This window comes from Rattus norvegicus, chromosome 5 (genome assembly GCF_036323735.1).
Source record: "Rattus norvegicus strain BN/NHsdMcwi chromosome 5, GRCr8, whole genome shotgun sequence".
NCBI lineage: Eukaryota > Metazoa > Chordata > Mammalia > Rodentia > Muridae > Rattus > Rattus norvegicus.
The window spans coordinates 79,573,979-79,592,571 of record NC_086023.1 but is presented as its reverse complement, the minus strand read 5'-3'; the positions used below and the strand labels follow the sequence as shown (position 1 = coordinate 79,592,571).

Below are 18,593 nucleotides of genomic sequence, written 5' to 3'. Positions count from 1 at the left end.
TACCTCAAAGGGCATAGGCTCAAAGATGGAGCTATTCTAGAACCACAGTTACTGAGACAATGGTGATCAAATCTCGTCTCTCTATTCCGTCTTGCCGCCCCATTTTCTATCACTGTAGTATTAAATTAATGGTGTTGCATTAATAACTGAATTAACGACTGGATGATCACCACTAAGCCAAGTTCAGCATCATTATGAAGCCCTTTCCAATGTCTGACTTCTCTTTTTAAGACAACAATCAAGGCTACGTAGCCTTGATTGACCTGGAACTCAATATGCTGACAAGACTGGCCTCAAACTCAGAGATCTGCCTGCTCCTGTCTCCCATGTGCTGGGATAAGAAGTGTGTGCCCTACATTCGGCTCCATTTTAACTACATATTCATGTGAGTGAGTGCGGATGAGGAGGTCAGAAGAGGTCCATGGATGCCCTAGAGCTGGAGTTTCAAAGTTTGTGAGCTGCCAGACACAGGTGTGGATTCACACTGTGTCATCGAGAAAGCAATAGAGCTCTTTACACTGAGCCTCTCTCCAGCCCTGGCGTCTTACTTAGAAATGCTAATGCTCTATAAACTGTAGGCATCCCTTCTCGTGCCTTGAAGGTGCAGCAGGAAAGAAAAGCAATAACCAAAAACCCCAACAATAAGCGCTGCCCTGACCCAGAATATAATGATTTGCTATTGTTCCGTGCAGGAAGAAATCTCTGTATCATCTGCCTGGCAATCACAGTGACGACACAGCAGTTTCTTCATTTGCCACTTGTAAGATGCAGGAGAGGGTAAACCGAGGCAGGACCCATAGCAATGTGAATGCGAAGTTTGTGTGTGTGCCTGTGTGTGTCTTTACGGTCACTCTAGGTTTTGATTCTCACAAGCAAATCATCATGTGTTCTGAGAAACTTTTAAAAAGCCCCAAAGGCAGGTGCCTTGTTCCCAGGCCTAAGAGACAAAAGAGCACCTGACCCAGGCTAAATAAAGCATCTGTCATAGGTTTATTGGTCCATTACTTAAGTTAACTGAGGTAAAGAAAAAATTCTTAAATTTGCAAGCTAATAGTTAATAGTTTACCAAGCAATACAAATTCTTTGTTTACCTCAAAATGTAATACTAATTCCATAGTAAACAAGAAACAGAATTTCTTACATACAGATATACGAAAAACCAAAGTGGACAAGAACCTTGTGCCAGCATCAAAAATACAACAAAACAACTTTTTTTTTTCTTTTTATAATCTCTGGTTCCACAACGAAGAAAAATGGTGACATTCTTTTTGGTAGTTTCGTGAGACAAAGACTTGGATCTGTAAATAAATCACTTTCTTATCAACACGCATTCTCTCAAGCACTTATGTTCACAGCTTTTGTTTTGGCTTAATGGCAGCATGGAGAGAAAGCACACAGCGAGACCATACCTCAGAAGCCTGCTTCTATCTCTGGAAGTTTTAAAACTAAAGAACAATTTTTAAAAATTTAAAAAAAAAAACACCACAGTCCAAAATTTTGTTTTAATCCCCCCTTAACAGTTAAAATATGAGTTAGAAAGTTTGCTGGCAGTTTGTTTTGTGGGAGTCTGTCAGATGTAGGCTGTCTCTCCATGTATTCCTGACTCACGCATGAAGGGAACAGGCACACAGAAATACAGTGAGAAGGGACTCTGAGGGAAAGGCCCAGCCCTCAGCATGGTCCAGGAGGACAGTGCTAACTGATAGAAGATGCTGGTTTGTACTGGTTTGTTCCCCTACGAAGGCCCAGCTGACACAGTCGTTGCTTTGTTACACCAACCCACAGTCTAGGAAAACACCCTCCTCCTCCCCTCAGCATCTTGGCAGAGGTTGGGTCTGAGGCTGGGGACCAGTCTGCCCAGCAACAGCGTGCACAGGTCTTAGCTGCTCTGAGCTGGACTGTGGGAGCCCAGAATCACCACATACCTGGGCGGTTCTTCAGGGAGAAAGGTGTGTGCAGCTCTTCACCCTGGCTTTACTATTGAGTCAAGGGAACAGGTTTTATGCTATTTGGCATTTCAACCTTTGGAGAGTCTCTCTCCCAAACGGGCTCTGGGACCCATTCGCAGAGACAGAGTAAACCTGTCATGCTGTCACAAACTAGAGGACTTGTTGAAGCTGTGTGATTTGTCACTGCTGACACTGTCTCCCAAACCATGCCAAAGCACACTACATTCATCTTTCTCACCCGAAAACATCCAGCAGTACCATGGTCCCTGTTTCCTGGTATTAATTCAAATACTATTTGGCAACAGCACAATTTAATCTTGCCACCTGAAAGGCCCCCACCTTCTGGCTGGAGACTTAAGAGGACTGCAGCTGCCTAGAGTAAGTGTTTACACCAGCTGCTTCCAAATGTAACGCTTTCCACGTGGACGTTTAAACACTAGCGGCAGAGCGGCAGTTAGGAGGTACTGACAAATGGTTAGCGACTGCAATTAGGCTTCTAACAATGTGTGGCATTTCCTGGGTGTGTTGGTTTTCAAGTGCTAAAAAGATAAGACACATCTGATTGATCATCTAAAGGTTCCCTCCACAACACTCATTTACAAACTACAGAAGTTGAAGACTACTTGGGTGACACGAGCTTTTGCCACACACAGTCATACCCAGGAATACTCAGACAGATAAGACTGCGAACAGTCTGCCCCACAACGGAGCCCTCGCCTCAGCCTTCTAGACACAGAGTCCCCGTCCTCTGGTGTGTGCAACCATGGAGACACCTTCAAACGGAACTCTGGCAACCTGGAGTGGGTCAGTGAAATACTGGATCCCTGATTATTCACTAAACTGTAAGCAGGAAAGAAGCATGCAGCCCTGGCATTCGGACTGCAGCTCAGCTTGGTCAAGGAGAGGTCATTTTCCTCAACTATACTGCAAGTGCCCACTGCTGCCTTGAGCAGAGAAGACCACAGGTACTGAGAAGGCATATCCATCTGTGGCCACCCTGAAGGCTGTAGAAAGGCAGGAGGCCACCCCAAATCCCCAGCATAGTCTTATACACGAAGATGACCAAGTCACATACTTAACGAGAGCCTCTGAGGGAAGGTGGGACCCAGAAGGGTGTGCCCTGCTCCAGCCACAGGCAGCAGATCCTGGGGGCGGGGGGAAAATCACCCTTCAAGATTGCCAGTTTCCCCTGATCTGACAAGAACCCTGTTCCAACCCATCCCAAGACCCAAATCAGGAGGGCCAACACAGCCTCTCAGGCAGTCCTTGCCTTCCTCTACACACCCCAGTGAGCTCATGAGCTCCCTTGACTCAAATGACCTCATCGAAACAGCCAGCTTCCTACAGCTTCAGTGCCACAGGACAGGACAAGTCACGCGGCCTCTGAGTGCTTTGTGGGTGTTGTCCCAAAAGACAAACACTGTCGTCATGCCCACTTCTAAAATTAAAATGTCCACAGGGCCCTCCCCAGAGGCTGTAGTGTTCACACACGGTTTCCTCCTGTTTACAGGCTAAAAGAGCACATTCTACTCAACAACTAGGGCCCACTCCATTTGGTATAAAGAGAGATGTGTCTTACATCCCGCTCCTATCCCAGGCAGGCTAGGTTTTCTTCATTCAGCTAAGGGAAATATCTGGTGAGGTGAGCAGCAGCTTGGAGAAGTGCCAGCCCATCCGAACCGTGCTCAATCACTGCTGAGCTTAGGAGTGGGTGAAACCTGGCCCCACACAGGCTGAGGGGTCATTCCCCTCTCACTGCAGAGCAAAGCCTTCTTGTTTTGAGCAGCACAGCCTAGATTCTTCTTTTAAATTCCCAACATCAGTAGTACCCTTTCTTGCTACAAACCACAACTGTGTCCTAAACAATCAAGTCTCTCAAATCTCCTTGGCTTTAAGAATTCTCTTTTGCCTTTGCAGGTTTCTAACACGGTGAAGAAGCCCTCCGTTTCTCAGGACCTGGGCAGTTGCTATGGCCAACTTTCATCTCACCAGCATGTGTTCAAGCCTCAACAGCTATGGCTATCCCTCTGCCCGTGATACCCTCAAGGCAAAGTCTCATGGAAAATAAGTCAGAGGAACCTGTGACTTCAGGGCAAAGGCTCTGAGGCTCCAGAAGTAACGGAGCCTCTCTGGGGGCATTTTGGCACTGTAGTATCTGAGCTATGCTTCATGTAGGGAATCTTTTTTGTGATGCTTCTGACTGGTGAGTTTCCAGGGACTGAGAGAGCCTCAGGAGCAGGGAAGTGGAAGGCCTCCTTCACTGTCTCCTGCCCCTTTTCTTCAGGCCAGCCTCCTCAGTTTACCAGCTGCCATCCTGAAGAGAGAGACAAGAGCGCTTCTTGTGCATGGGTGTCCCTGGCTCTACCACTGACATTGTTCCAACTGGAAAGTCTCCATTATCCCAGCTCTTTCTGGAAACTCAAAGCCCAGGGACATTGCCTACCAACCAAATAAACAGCACAAGACAAACACTTCAAGATGCCATGAGAACCATCTCTCATGAGGGAATGGCTGAGGACCACGCTTCCCTCCATACATTTTCCAGTGCAACCGGAGGCTGTTTCTATGGGACTTTCTTCTTGTGTAACTAACCAGCACACGGGATTGACGTGGGGTTTTGGCAACTAGCTGGTCATCAGATTTTAGCTTCATCATAATTCTTTCTTTAGTTCTTTCTACATTATATCACTGTATGCATCATTACATCACTATATGCATCATTACATCACTGTATGCATCATTACATCACTGTGTTCATCATTACATCACTGTGCAAGTATCAAGCATACAGTCCACAAGGCAAAGCCTCATGTTTCCCAAAGATGGACATCACCTCTGGCGAGTCTGGTGTCCTCTGATACGCATGGATGGAGGTCTGTTGGTAACCAAACGCATGCCCTGACTCTCCCACGTTCTGGTTGACTCTGAGCGTACCCACACCAGCCCGGTGGTTTGGAGGTAGAATGAGACGCCGACTCGCTGGAGGTGGGGTGTACAGACTGTTCTTACTCTTCTGCTTCAGTGGGCCTTTTCTATTTGTACCACAGACAATTCACAGCAAGGGCTCTGGGGTGGCACAGATAGGTTTGGGCAAGTACCGATAGATGTGGGGATTATTATCTCTATCACGGATCTGTCAAATCTGAGAGGACAATTGCTTCATGCTGTCTACCTGCGGTCCCATGGTGTCCCCAATGCAGCTGACTCCATATTAGAGGGAATTACAGGACTTAGCATGCTGGATGATGATTGGATTTGCAAATGAACTTGTATATGAGGCAGTGCTTGACTGCTTCGCCTTAAAAACAAAGCCCCTTCCGTATACCTGCAGCCAGATCTAGGGATTTTTAGCAAAGAGCCAGAGATAAAAGAACACAAAAATGCAGCTTCTTTTTAGCAAGAGCAACGGTATGGAAGAGAGAGATTCTTTCTGATTGTTGGCTTATGGCAATTTGGAAAGCTTCAAATGAAGACTTTAAGCACAGCTGCAGCCCCCAGATTTTAGCTACAAATGAGGATTTCTACATAGCCAGAAGCAAAGAGCACGATGTCGCTCACTCTTCTCGTCTCTGAGGGACCTGCAGATGCTGTTTTCTTTCTGGCCACAGAATCGTGAGGGTTAAAACACTCATGTAGAGCAGTCACACTGAGTTTACACATAGTGACAGCAATAATGCAGCACACAGCCCTCACCGCAAGGCTGCCCAGACAGTCAGCGGGCATGGCAGACAGATTAAATGAGACATTTTTGGTGAAGTAAAGGCAAATTGCACAAAGCAGACATCAGAGCTGGGGCTTGGCACACAGGAGTGTCATTGACAGCAGCTGTTTGCAAACAGGTCTAATCCCAACCATGATGACAGTTAACACGGAAAACACACACACCAAGACCTTCACAGAGAAAAATGCACCTTTTTTTATCCAGTTCACACCAAAAAGCTTCTCCTCTGCTGCATTCTGGGGTCAGAAACAAGATCCTGAGGCATCCATTAAGGACAAGGACGCTGGCTTGCTCACTCAAGCATCGATGCTCCCAGACACAGATTTAGGTGGCCCCGTGTGAACCAGAAACAAGTACATAGATGCCACTCATCACGAGCAGGCAGTAGACCTGCCACAGCCACAGCCACAGCCAGAGCCGCAGCCACAGCCACAGGCCACTGTAAATTAAGGACTTTCCGAGAGAGAAGGTACCTACACCTCCTTCCATGCTGGGTCACATTAATGCCCTCACGGGTAAAGTGCAGAGCTAAGATGTCTCCACAGCAAGCCGCAGCTGCCCTCTTCATGCCTCCCCATGTCCCCGAAATGCAGGACTGGGGTTCTGTCCCACAATGGCAACTGGGATGCTCCCAAAGTGATGTCACAGGTCAAGTGGGGGTTATCCTGCCCCTCAGTTTCAAAAGTCTTCATAGTGTTCCATTAAGAGGTTCCTTCACAATATGGAGGTATGCTTCTGCTGAGAGATGATTACAGCCTCACAGACTCCAAGGAATAAATACTAACTGAAAACGACTGGGGGTGGGTGGGGAGAAAGTACACACTCAAGAGGTGGTGTTGTGCTGTTTTCCCACGGCGACCTCTCCGGCACTGCAGGGACATTCAGGTTCAGGGTACCATGCCCTGTGGAGGCAGAAGAGTCTTTTCTCCAAAACCAAAGCTACTTGGCCTCTTGTTTCTCTTGCAGTAGTGGAATAATCGACTCCCACGCCATGAGGCACTGGAACGAGAGCAGCACACAAGGTCAGCTGCCAAATCCTGACCCTGCTGGGCCACCTGCTAGTGGTGCCTACGTCTGCTATCAATACTGTTATCAATAGGGGACATCAATACTGTTATCGATAGGGGACATGCATGACAGGTGTTTGTCTGAAATCCGTCCTCTTATCTTTATGAAGGAGCCATGTGTTTACAAGGCCTGTAGGCCTTCGTGATAGTGTGGAGCCAACACCCAAGAGTGCAAAGAATCCACGCTAAGAAAATCTTTACCTAAGCAAAAACCAGACTAGGCAGGAAACTGTTGGTGAGGACACCAGTTCTGAGAACTGATAGAGGCATTGCTGAAGGTATGGGGCTTGTGTAAGGATGGAAACACAGAGTGACCAGACGCCTGAATCAGGGTGGGTGGCAAAAGCTCTTGTCACCTAAAGTTTGGTTTTGCTGGTTTGGGCCACTTTTATATATTCCCCAAAGATTGGGGAGCAGGGAGTCTGGCAGTCTTTACATTTATTTCTGTGTATGTGAAGGGTGAGGGCACACATACCATGACATGCTTGTGGAGGACAGAGGACAACTTTAAGGTTCCAGGGATCAAACACAGGCTGTGAGGCTCGGCAGTAAGCACCTTTACCACCCCAGTGACCCACGCACTGGCCCCAAACTCAGGTGTTCTTAGGCCCATGTCCTGCCGTGTATTTTATAGTCATTATCATATGGGTCACAGAATATGAATGCCCACAGATGCTCCTTTCATTCCAGATCCTTCTGACAGGACAAGAACTTAGAAGACTTGGGTACTGCCTGAGAGTGGCTGACCCAGCAGACACATCTCTCCCTCTGAAAAGCCTTTTGCAAAAGGGAAGGGCAAGCCCACTGTACTAGACAGACTTAGGGTGAGGAAGAGCTCTGCCCTGAGTCACCTGGGGAGGAGGTCTGCAGGGATGGGTGGAGAGAGGCAGCGTGAGGTCAAGCAGAAAGAGGAGTGGCGAAACCTCTCTCTCAGACCTTCCTTGGCCACTCTGAGGCTGGTGAAGAAGCCAGACTGAGAAGCCTGTCCTAAACAAGGGAAGACTAGTCAGCCCCAAGGAGCTTGCTTCCAGCCATGGACTGGAAGGAGGCCCATAGTATTCTAAATTCAAGGCCACCCCTCATAACTGCAAGGGTCTTTCTTCCTATCCCAAGAGGAACATGCTGACCATTCTTTGCAGTCATCAAATGACTTACTTGGGACTTGCATATGTCGTTCCCTCTGCCCAGAGTATATGTTCATCAGATCTTTGATTCTAACATAAGGCTGCTCCAAGATTCCATAGGCTGGTCTTTCCTGACCACTCCCCTGGCCCCAAGTACTTTTGTCCTTGCTTCTTCCCTTTAGCAGGCTTATTTCCCCCTTACCCCTGGGAATCTATCATTAATGCTTCTCTGATGGACTCAGGATGCTACAGGGCTGTGCAAGTCTGCCATTTATCAGCTCTCTACAGAATCCCTTGCATATGAAAAGTGCAGAGAAGCCGAGGCCAGGCCTCAGACAGGCCCTGTCTGCAGTACAATGGGAAGAAACAGATGCAAGCCCTGAGTCTGCACTCTGGGAGTTTAGAGATGGTGAGTTCATCCACAACCGGCATGGAGGCACTGGGCCTGGCTGGTTTTGGACTGTGAGGTAAGAGCATTGAGGTTAACTTTAAGTTGAGCATCTGCCTCATGTTGGTACACTCTGGAAACTTGCAGTGCATTTTTACTTTGCCTTTGCAATTATCCTGCAAAGAATGATTAGCACTGACCAATGAAGACTGAGAGGATAGGCAGGTGCCTCACCCAACCCACGGCCAGCAGGAGGAGGCCGACTTCCCTTGGAGAGAGCTTCCTACCTTTGGGGAGGCAGGACTGTCGCCAAAAGACCCCTGTCTCCTAAGCTGGCTGTGTGGGAACAATCCAGACTGATGGTTCTATCAGTTAAATACTTACAGTTTGGTACTCCAAGGCTGGTCAGCATGGGAGGAATTTTTAAACTCCTGTGAATGATGGTTTCAATCATAAAATTATCTTTGTTACACCACCTACCATGATCCTCGAGTCCTGAGTCCTGCAATCCTGACTAGAGGTGAAGGGAGAAAGGACACATGCATGCACGCACACACACACACACACACACACACTCTCTCTCTCTCTCTCTCTCTCTCTCTCTCTCTCAGTAAAGCTGGGATCAGGAGGGGGTGTGCTCACTGTGATTGAGGGCTCCTATTGCCAGCAACATGGAACCTCAGTGAGTTTATTAGGAATAACATAGGGGTTGGGGTTGCTAGTGTCCGAGGATCTCTGTAGGTGATCTTCACCTGGGAGAAGGAAGCAGCAGTTCTAGTCTTTGAACCTGCTGATCGATTGTTCACAAACACTTGTACTCAGAAAGCTTTGCTGACCCTCAAGCTTGGCACATAGGATGTAATGCATTTGCCACTATCCACGGGTTGGAGGCCTCGGGGACTTGGAATGGTTTAACAACACACATACACTCAGGACTTTGGCTTACTCAGGGCTCCTCTGATACCCACACCACTTGGTGGTTAAATTTAACGAGCAGACAACTGCTAAGCGTCCAGAGCAGATCCAGTTCAGAAGGAGCAGGAAGGGACCTCAGAGAAAAGGCATGGAAAGGTGGAGGGCAGCTCGCTCCCCCAGCTCCCTTTAGTACATCAGGCAGAGTGCAGGCCCAGTCATCTAAGCCTCAGGAAAGCTGGGAGTGTCCTATGGTGTGGGCCGCCCAGGTGCTGTTTGAATTTTGATGCTAATTCTGCTTCCTCAGGAGGGGCTGCCCTGATTTCAGATGAACCTTCTCCCCATTCTCACTGGTCAAACAGAGGCTAGAGCCTGTGACTGGACAGTGGAAGGGAAAGTGGGTCTGGGAGTTTTAGAGAGGGAGAAGAGAAGGAGGAGGAGGGGAGACAAGGAGATGAGGAGAGAGAGGAAGACAAAGACGAGGTGGAAGGAAGATGGAGCAGAAGCATGTGGCTTGGAGAAGCCACAAGTTCTAAGGGATCTCGTATCTGGGGAACAGAATAGTGCAGTGGTGAAGCTGCCCAATCTAGGTGCATAGCTTATAAATATTATAACTGAGGTGTGTGTTCTTTACATGGGCTTATTGGGGTTGGAGATTTACCACAACAGTCCTAGGACCACAGTCTGGGAGACAGGCCTGTCCCTGGGTGAGAGGCTGTCCTGTTCCCAACAGCCAAATTTCAAGGCCAAGTTATTTCAACTGAAACTGGCCAGTGTTTAACTCCAAGTTTAGGCTACAAAAGGACATCAAGACTTATTGCCAGAAATGACTTCAAATTAGATACATAAGAAATGAACCTTAATTTCAGGAGATAGCTCTTTTACCCTCCCCTCCTGTGGGGTGTGTGTGTGTGTGTGGGTGTGTGTGTGTGTGTGTGTGTGTGTGTGTGTGTGTGTGTGTGTGTTCTGCAATGTAATTCCACATATCTTTATTTAAAAAGTATGTCTTAAAGTTCAACATTAAAAACAAATATTATTGTGGGCTGGAGAGATAACTCAGGAGTTAAGAGCACCTGACTGCTCCAACCATCTGTAATGGGACCTAATTCCTTCTGGTATGCATGATGTCTGTCAGCTTCAAGAGATGACTAGAGGGGTCCACAACACAGTGAAAATGGAAACCCCTTTATATAAAACCACAAGGAAACATGAAGCAACCCCAAAGCCTCCATTAACTCGGAGTGCACACATGCTGGTATCACGGTGTGGGAAACAGCCAGCTTCCCACATCAAAGAGCCATTCCTCCAGCCAGACTAAGCCTAGGAGAACAGGGCCTCAGCTTTGAAACAGCACAGTCCTGCAGGGCACTAGGGTAGTTCACATGAGGCAATGTTAAAGATGGGACAAGGGGGATCATGTTTGGGGATTTCTAGAAGATACCTGTGGTGGTTTGAATATGCTTGTCCCAGGGAGTGGCACTATTTGGAGGTGTGGCCTTGTTGGAGTAGGTGTGTCACTGTGGGTGTGGGCTTTAAGACCCTCATCCTAATTTCCTGGAAGCCAGTATTCTGCTAGAAGCCTTCAGATGAAGACGTAGAACTCTCAGCTCCTCCTGCACCATGCCTACCTAGATCCTGCCATGTTCCCACCTTGATAACAGGCTGAACTTCTGAACCTGTATGCCAGCCCCAATTAAATGTTGACCTTATAAGAGTTGCTTTGATCATGGTATTTGCTCACAGCAGAAAATCCCTAAATAAGACAACACTCAGGAAAGGCTATGGTTACTAGGAAGCGTGGTGACATGGGGCCTCCTCCTCACCTTCTCATAATACTGGATATTCTTGTCAGCCAAGCCCACGAGCAGCTGCCGGAAGTCATTTCGCTTGTTGCCCTGCCACCTCTCCATATCAGCCTTCAGGTCTGCGTTGAAGCACTCCATCCTGTCCTGGCACTTCTCCACATCTGCTGGCACCTGCAAGGGAAATACATTCTTGGCTCTGAGGTGCAGTTGGGTTTCCACAAACATGATTCCAAATTAAAATGTCAAAGTGCTCCCTGAAAATCAGACCCTGGAAGGGTTTGTAAAAAGCACTATCTTACCCCAAGAATATCTGACCCTTCCAAGCAGAGCAGAGACACATGGGGAGCCACCCTCTGTGTCAGAGTAAGACGGTGTGGAGTCTCTTTAGGATTTACTCAGCCGTGCTGACAAACAGGTACAGACCTAACATACATGGCAACAGTCCTGGGCTCGGTGATGTGTTGTGTCAGAACTGGAGGAGAAGGGGCCCCTGCTCTGGTCACATGAACTAGTCCAGTACTGATGATGTCTGAGAACCTTTCCTCGTTTATCTGCGTGAACTGAACAAGGAGATTAGCAGCCAGGTCCCTCCTCTGGACTCCACATCTCTGGGTGGCAGTTCACCACAAAGTTCAAGAACAGAAGGGAAGACACTGAAGGGTTTTAAAAAACTGAAGCATAATATAGCAAGCGGCTTCAAGTTTTCCTTAAGGCTTAGAAAGGCTTTCTCAAAAGGGAAGTGTGTCCCCGGGTCTTTCGACCTTCACCTTGCTGTGTGAGTTGCATTCATCGCACATGGCTAGTGAGGGCCTCCTGGTCACGTGGTTCTCCAACGCCAGACTTTCTGTCCTATCTACAGTACTCCACTGGGCCCGTATGGTGATCAGGTTCAGCATGCCCAGAGTTAGGCCAACTCTTGCCAGAGCAAATGCTGCCTGAACCCCGAAAGGTTTAAGTCCCCAGACTACTGAGCTCAAATGTCCCCAAGCTACGGGAGTGACTACTTTGAGTCAGTTCTACCAACCAGAGCAATGTCAACGTGGCCTGGGCAGGGCCGAGGGCCTGGGCACCTTCCCGTGTGATGTATGAGTGCCAGGACTGCTGATAGCTGGCACTCAGGCTTGCAGGTAGCTCACGCTGCGACTGCGCCTGAGGTACTGCTAATCATGTTCCTGGGTCTGGTAGACACTGGAATAGAAATATCCGAGGAAAATGGATGGGAGCCGTCTAGCTCAAGGTACAAAAGATTGGGGGCTGGGCCATCTGTTAAGGCCTCAGATGGCAAAAAAATGTCTGAATGGAGGATAAACTACAGCGTCCACAGGCTCCTTCATGTCAGTTGGGGAAAGACTGGGATGTGGTGGTCTACGGCGTCCATGGTTCTTCTTGTTGGCTCGTTTGTTCAATGCTCAAACTCTCCTTTGTATGATGCAGTGCAGGGTGCTATCCTAAATCCACTTGAAATGCATTACAAATATACCGTCTTGAGTTCTTGTTGTCGGCAGGATATGGGCATTTCCATGCCCTAACATATAAATCTTTACCTGTGTCCTTCTCGAAGCGAGGCCCAAGATTCATGTAAGATGCAGGCAGCTTTCAAATTCCAGTGTGGATCCATGGTAACACATGAATCAACGTAGCAGACATGCATCCACCTGCCATGGTGGCATACTGGATACAGACACGTCTGTACCCTGAAAGGCCAGCCAATCCCCAGAGCTACTCTGTGACTCACTTCTCCGCCCCCTCTGGGTCCCAGATGACTAGTACAGCATCATGCAAGGCGATCATTAAAAAAAAAAAAAAAAAAAGCATAACTGAAGTGAAGGAGTGCCGTCTCTGAGGTCCGGTCTGGGCTGTACATTGCCCAAGTCTGCTCCAGGGTGGAGAGGGCACATGACTAACTCTGACGTCAAACTATTTGCCCAAACTCCGGTCCTTACTGTTTTCTTTTTAACAACATTCCCTACTCCCATCCTTTCTGTGAATACAAATACAACTCCCAATCAAACAAATAAGAAACAGAACACCCGCTTCCTGGTTGCTGCCGCTGCAGAGAGCCCGTGGGGAGCACCCCACGAGCGAACCTGAGCCTCGGGACCACAGGTAAGACCAAATTTTCTGCTGCAAGAAAGCTGCCTGGTGAGCTTGGGACACAGGAAAGCAGAATTTCTCTAGGACCAGGCACGTTCTGTGTTTACCGGAAGTCCCACACCCGCGGATCCCGGCCCGCAGCAGCTCTCTGCTCCCAGACCCGGTGAGAGAGAGACCCAACCGCCTGGTCAGGTGGGCACTCCTGAGGCTGCAGAGCGGAAGAGACCACCAACTCTGCTCACCCCTGCCCACATCCCTGGCCCAAGAGGAAACTGTATAAGGCCTCTGGGCTCCCGTGGGGGAGGGCCCAGGAGCGGCAGGACCCCTGTCCCTGAGACACCTCCGGAACCTGAAAGAAACAGACCGGATAAACAGTTCTCTGCACCCAAATCCCGTGGGAGGGAGAGCTAAACCTTCAGAGAGGCAGACAAGCCTGGAAAACCAGAAGAGACTGCTCTCTGCACACACATCTCGGACGCCAGAGGAAAAAGCCAAAGACCATCTGGAACCCTGGTGCACTGAAGTTCCCGGAAGGGGCGGCACAGGTCTTCCTGGTTGCTGCCGCTGCAGAGAGCCCGTGGGCAGCACCCCACGAGCGAACCTGAGCCTCGGGACCACAGGTAAGACCAAATTTTCTGCTGCAAGAAAGCTGCCTGGTGAACTCAAGACACAGGCCCACAGGAACAGCTGAAGACCTGTAGAGAGGAAAAACTACACGCCAGAAAGCAGAACACTCTGTCCCCATAACTGACTGAAAGAGAGGAAAACAGGTCTACAGCACTCCTGTCACACAGGCTTATAGGACAGTCTAGCCACTGTCAGAAATAGCAAAACAAAGTAACACTAGAGATAATCTGATGGCGAGAGGCAAGCGCAGGAACCCAAGCAACAGAAACCAAGACTACATGCCATCATCGGAGCCCAATTCTCCCACCAAAACAAACATGGAATATCCTAACACACCAGAAAAGCAAGATCTAGTTACAAAATCATATTTGATCATGATGCTGGAGGACTTCAAGAAAGACATGAACACACTTAGGGAAGCACAGGAAAACATTAATAAACAAGTAAAAGCCTACAGAGAGGAATCGCAAAAATCCCTGAAAGAATTCCAGGAAAACACAATCAAACAGTTGAAGGAATTAAAAATGGAAATAGAAGCAATCAAGAAAGAACACATGGAAACAACCCTGGATATAGAAAACCAAAAGAAGAGACAAGGAGCTGTAGATACAAGCCTCACCAACAGAATTCAAGAGATGGAAGAGAGAATCTCAGGAGCAGAAGATTCCATAGAAATCATTGACTCAACTGTCAAAGATAATGTAAAGTGGAAAAAGCTACTGGTCCAAAACATACAGGAAATCCAGGACTCAATGAGAAGATCAAACCTAAGGATAATAGGTATAGAAGAGAGTGAGGACTCCCAGCTCAAAGGACCAGTAAATATCTTCAACAAAATCATAGAAGAAAACTTCCCTAACCTAAAAAAAGAGATACCCATAGACATACAAGAAGCCTACAGAACTCCAAATAGATTGGACCAGAAAAGAAACACCTCCCGTCACATAATTGTCAAAACACCAAACGCACAAAATAAAGAAAGAATATTAAAAGCAGTAAGGGAAAAAGGTCAAGTAACATATAAAGGGAGACCTATCAGAATCACACCAGACTTCTCGCCAGAAACTATGAAGGCCAGAAGATCCTGGACTGATGTCATACAGACCCTAAGAGAACACAAATGCCAGCCCAGGTTACTGTATCCAGCAAAACTCTCAATTAACATTGATGGAGAAACCAAGATATTCCATGACAAAACCAAATTTACACAATATCTTTCTACAAATCCAGCACTACAAAGGATAATAAATGGTAAAGGCCAACATAAGGAGGCAAGCTATACCCTAGAAGAAGCAAGAAACTAATCGTCTTGGCAACAAAACAAAGAGAATGAAAGCACACAAACATAACCTCACATCCAAATATGAATATAAAGGGAAGCAATAATCACTATTCCTTAATATCTCTCAATATCAATGGCCTCAACTCCCCAATAAAAAGACATAGATTAACAAACTGGATACGCAATGAGGACCCTGCATTCTGCTGCCTACAGGAAACACACCTCAGAGACAAAGACAGACACTACCTCAGAGTGAAAGGCTGGAAAACAACTTTCCAAGCAAATGGTCAGAAGAAGCAAGCTGGAGTAGCCATTCTAATATCAAATAAAATCAATTTCCAACTAAAAGTCATCAAAAAAGATAAGGAAGGACACTTCATATTCATCAAAGGAAAAATCCACCAAGATGAACTCTCAATCCTAAATATCTATGCCCCAAATACAAGGGCACCTACATACGTAAAAGAAACCTTACTAAAGCTCAAAACACACATTGCACCTCACACAATAATAGTGGGAGACTTCAACACCCCACTCTCATCAATGGACAGATCATGGAAACAGAAATTAAACAGTGATGTCGACAGACTAAGAGAAGTCATGAGCCAAATGGACTTAACGGATATTTATAGAACATTCTATCCTAAAGCAAAAGGATATACCTTCTTCTCAGCTCCTCATGGTACTTTCTCCAAAATTGACCATATAATTGGTCAAAAAACGGGCCTCAACAGGTACAGAAAGATAGAGATAATCCCATGCATGCTATCGGACCACCACGGCCTAAAACTGGTCTTCAATAACAATAAGGGAAGAATGCCCACATATACGTGGAAATTGAACAATGCTCTACTCAATGATAACCTGGTCAAGGAAGAAATAAAGAAAGAAATTAAAAACTTTTTAGAATTTAATGAAAATGAAGATACAACATACCCAAACTTATGGGACACAATGAAAGCTGTGCTAAGAGGAAAACTCATAGCGCTGAGTGCCTGCAGAAAGAAACAGGAAAGAGCATATGTCAGCAGCTTGACAGCACACCTAAAAGCTCTAGAACAAAAAGAAGCAAATACACCCAGGAGGAGTAGAAGGCAGGAAATAATCAAACTCAGAGCTGAAATCAACCAAGTAGAAACAAAAAGGACCATAGAAAGAATCAACAGAACCAAAAGTTGGTTCTTTGAGAAAATCAACAAGATAGATAAACCCTTAGCCAGACTAACGAGAGGACACAGAGAGTGCGTCCAAATTAACAAAATTAGAAATTAAAAGGGAGACATAACTACAGATTCAGAGGAAATTCAAAAAATCATCAGATCTTACTATAAAAACCTATATTCAACAAAATTTGAAAATCTTCAGGAAATGGACAATTTCCTAGACAGATACCAGGTATCGAAGTTAAATCAGGAACAGATAAACCAGTTAAACAACCCCATAACTCCTAAGGAAATAGAAGCAGTCATTAAAGGTCTTCCAACCAAAAAGAGCCCAGGTCCAGACGGGTTTAGTGCAGAATTCTATCAAACCTTCATAGAAGACCTCATACCAATATTATCCAAACTATTCCACAAAATTGAAACAGATGGAGCACTACCGAATTCCTTCTACGAAGCCACAATTACTCTTATATCTAAACCACACAAAGACACAACAAAGAAAGAGAACTTCAGACCAATTTCCCTTATGAATATCGACGCAAAAATACTCAATAAAATTCTGGCAAACCGAATTCAAGAGCACATCAAAACAATCATCCACCATGATCAAGTAGGCTTCATCCCAGGCATGCAGGGATGGTTTAATATACGGAAAACCATCAACGTGATCCATCATATAAACAAACTGAAAGAACAAAACCACATGATCATTCCATTAGATGCTGAGAAAGCATTTGACAAAATTCAACACCCCTTCATGATAAAAGTCCTGGAAAGAATAGGAATTCAAGCCCATACCTAAACATAGTAAAAGCCATATACAGCAAACCAGTTGCTAACATTAAACTAAATGGAGAGAAACTTGAAGCAATCCCACTAAAATCAGGGACTAGACAAGGCTGCCCACTCTCTCCCTACTTATTCAATATAGTTCTTGAAGTTCTAGCCAGAGCAATCAGACAACAAAAGGAGATCAAGGGGATACAGATCGGAAAAGAAGAAGTCAAAATATCACTATTTGCAGATGACATGATAGTATATTTAAGTGATCCCAAAAGTTCCACCAGAGAACTACTAAAGCTGATAAACAACTTCAGCAAAGTGGCTGGGTATAAAATTAACTCAAATAAATCAGTTGCCTTCCTCTATACAAAAGAGAAACAAGCCGAGAAAGAAATTAGGGAAACGACACCCTTCATAATAGACCCAAATAATATAAAGTACCTCGGTGTGACTTTAACCAAGCAAGTAAAAGATCTGTACAATAAGAACTTCAAGACACTGAGGAAAGAAATTGAAGAAGACCTCAGAAGATGGAAAGATCTCCCATGCTCATGGATTGGCAGGATTAATATAGTAAAAATGGCCATTTTACCAAAAGCAATCTACAGATTCAATGCAATCCCCATCAAAATACCAATCCAATTCTTCAAAGAGTTAGACAGAACAATTTGCAAATTCATCTGGAATAACAAAAAACCCAGGATAGCTAAAGCTATCCTCAACAATAAAAGGACTTCAGGGGGAATCACTATCCCTGAACTCAAGCAGTATTACAGAGCAATAGTGATAAAAACTGCATGGTATTGGTACAGAGACAGACAGATAGACCAATGGAATAGAATTGAAGACCCAGAAATGAACCCACACACCTATGGTCACTTGATTTTTGACAAAGGAGCCAAAACCATCCAATGGAAAAAAGATAGCATTTTCAGCAAATGGTGCTGGTTCAACTGGAGGGCAACATGTAGAAGAATGCAGATCGATCCATGCTTATCACCCTGTACAAAGCTTAAGTCCAAGTGGATCAAGGACCTCCACATCAAACCAGACACACTCAAACTAATAGAAGAAAAACTAGGGAAGCATCTGGAACACATGGGCACTGGAAAAAATTTCCTGAACAAAACACCAATGGCTTATGCTCTAAGATCAAGAATCGACAAATGGGATCTCATAAAACTGCAAAGCTTCTGTAAGGCAAAGGACACGGTGGTTAGGACAAAACGGCAACCAACAGATTGGGAAAAGATCTTTACCAATCCTACAACAGATAGAGGCCTTATATCCAAAATATACAAAGAACTCAAGAAGTTAGACCGCAGGGAAACAAATAACCCTATTAAAAAATGGGGTTCAGAGCTAAACAAAGAATTCACAGCTGAGGAATGCCGAATGGCTGAGAAACACCTAAAGAAATGTTCAACTTCTTTAGTCATAAGGGAAATGCAAATCAAAACAACCCTGAGATTTCACCTCACACCAGTGAGAATGGCTAAGATCAAAAACTCAGGTGACAGCAGATGCTGGCGAGGATGTGGAGAAAGAGGAACACTCCTCCATTGTTGGTGGGATTGCAGACTGGTAAAACCATTCTGGAAATCAGTCTGGAGGTTCCTCAGAAAATTGGACATTGAACTGCCTGAGGATCCAGCTATACCTCTTGGGCATATACCCA

The 18,593-nt window shown here is 46.0% G+C and overlaps 1 protein-coding gene across 5 annotated transcripts in view; it reads right to left on the bottom strand.

Moving 5' to 3' along the window:
• Positions 1-18,593, bottom strand: part of Snx30 (sorting nexin family member 30) — a 129,315-nt gene that overhangs the window by 15,547 nt on the left and 95,175 nt on the right. For 3 of the 5 annotated variants that reach the window (XM_063287322.1, XM_063287324.1, XM_039109447.2), the window contains exon 8: positions 10,985-11,137. In XM_063287322.1, coding sequence (XP_063143392.1) covers positions 10,985-11,137 — 153 coding nt within the window. Of the gene's footprint in view, positions 1-971; positions 6,670-10,984; positions 11,138-18,593 lie in introns of those variants that run through there. The other 2 variants (XM_063287323.1, NM_001106651.1) reach the window with 2 other exon arrangements.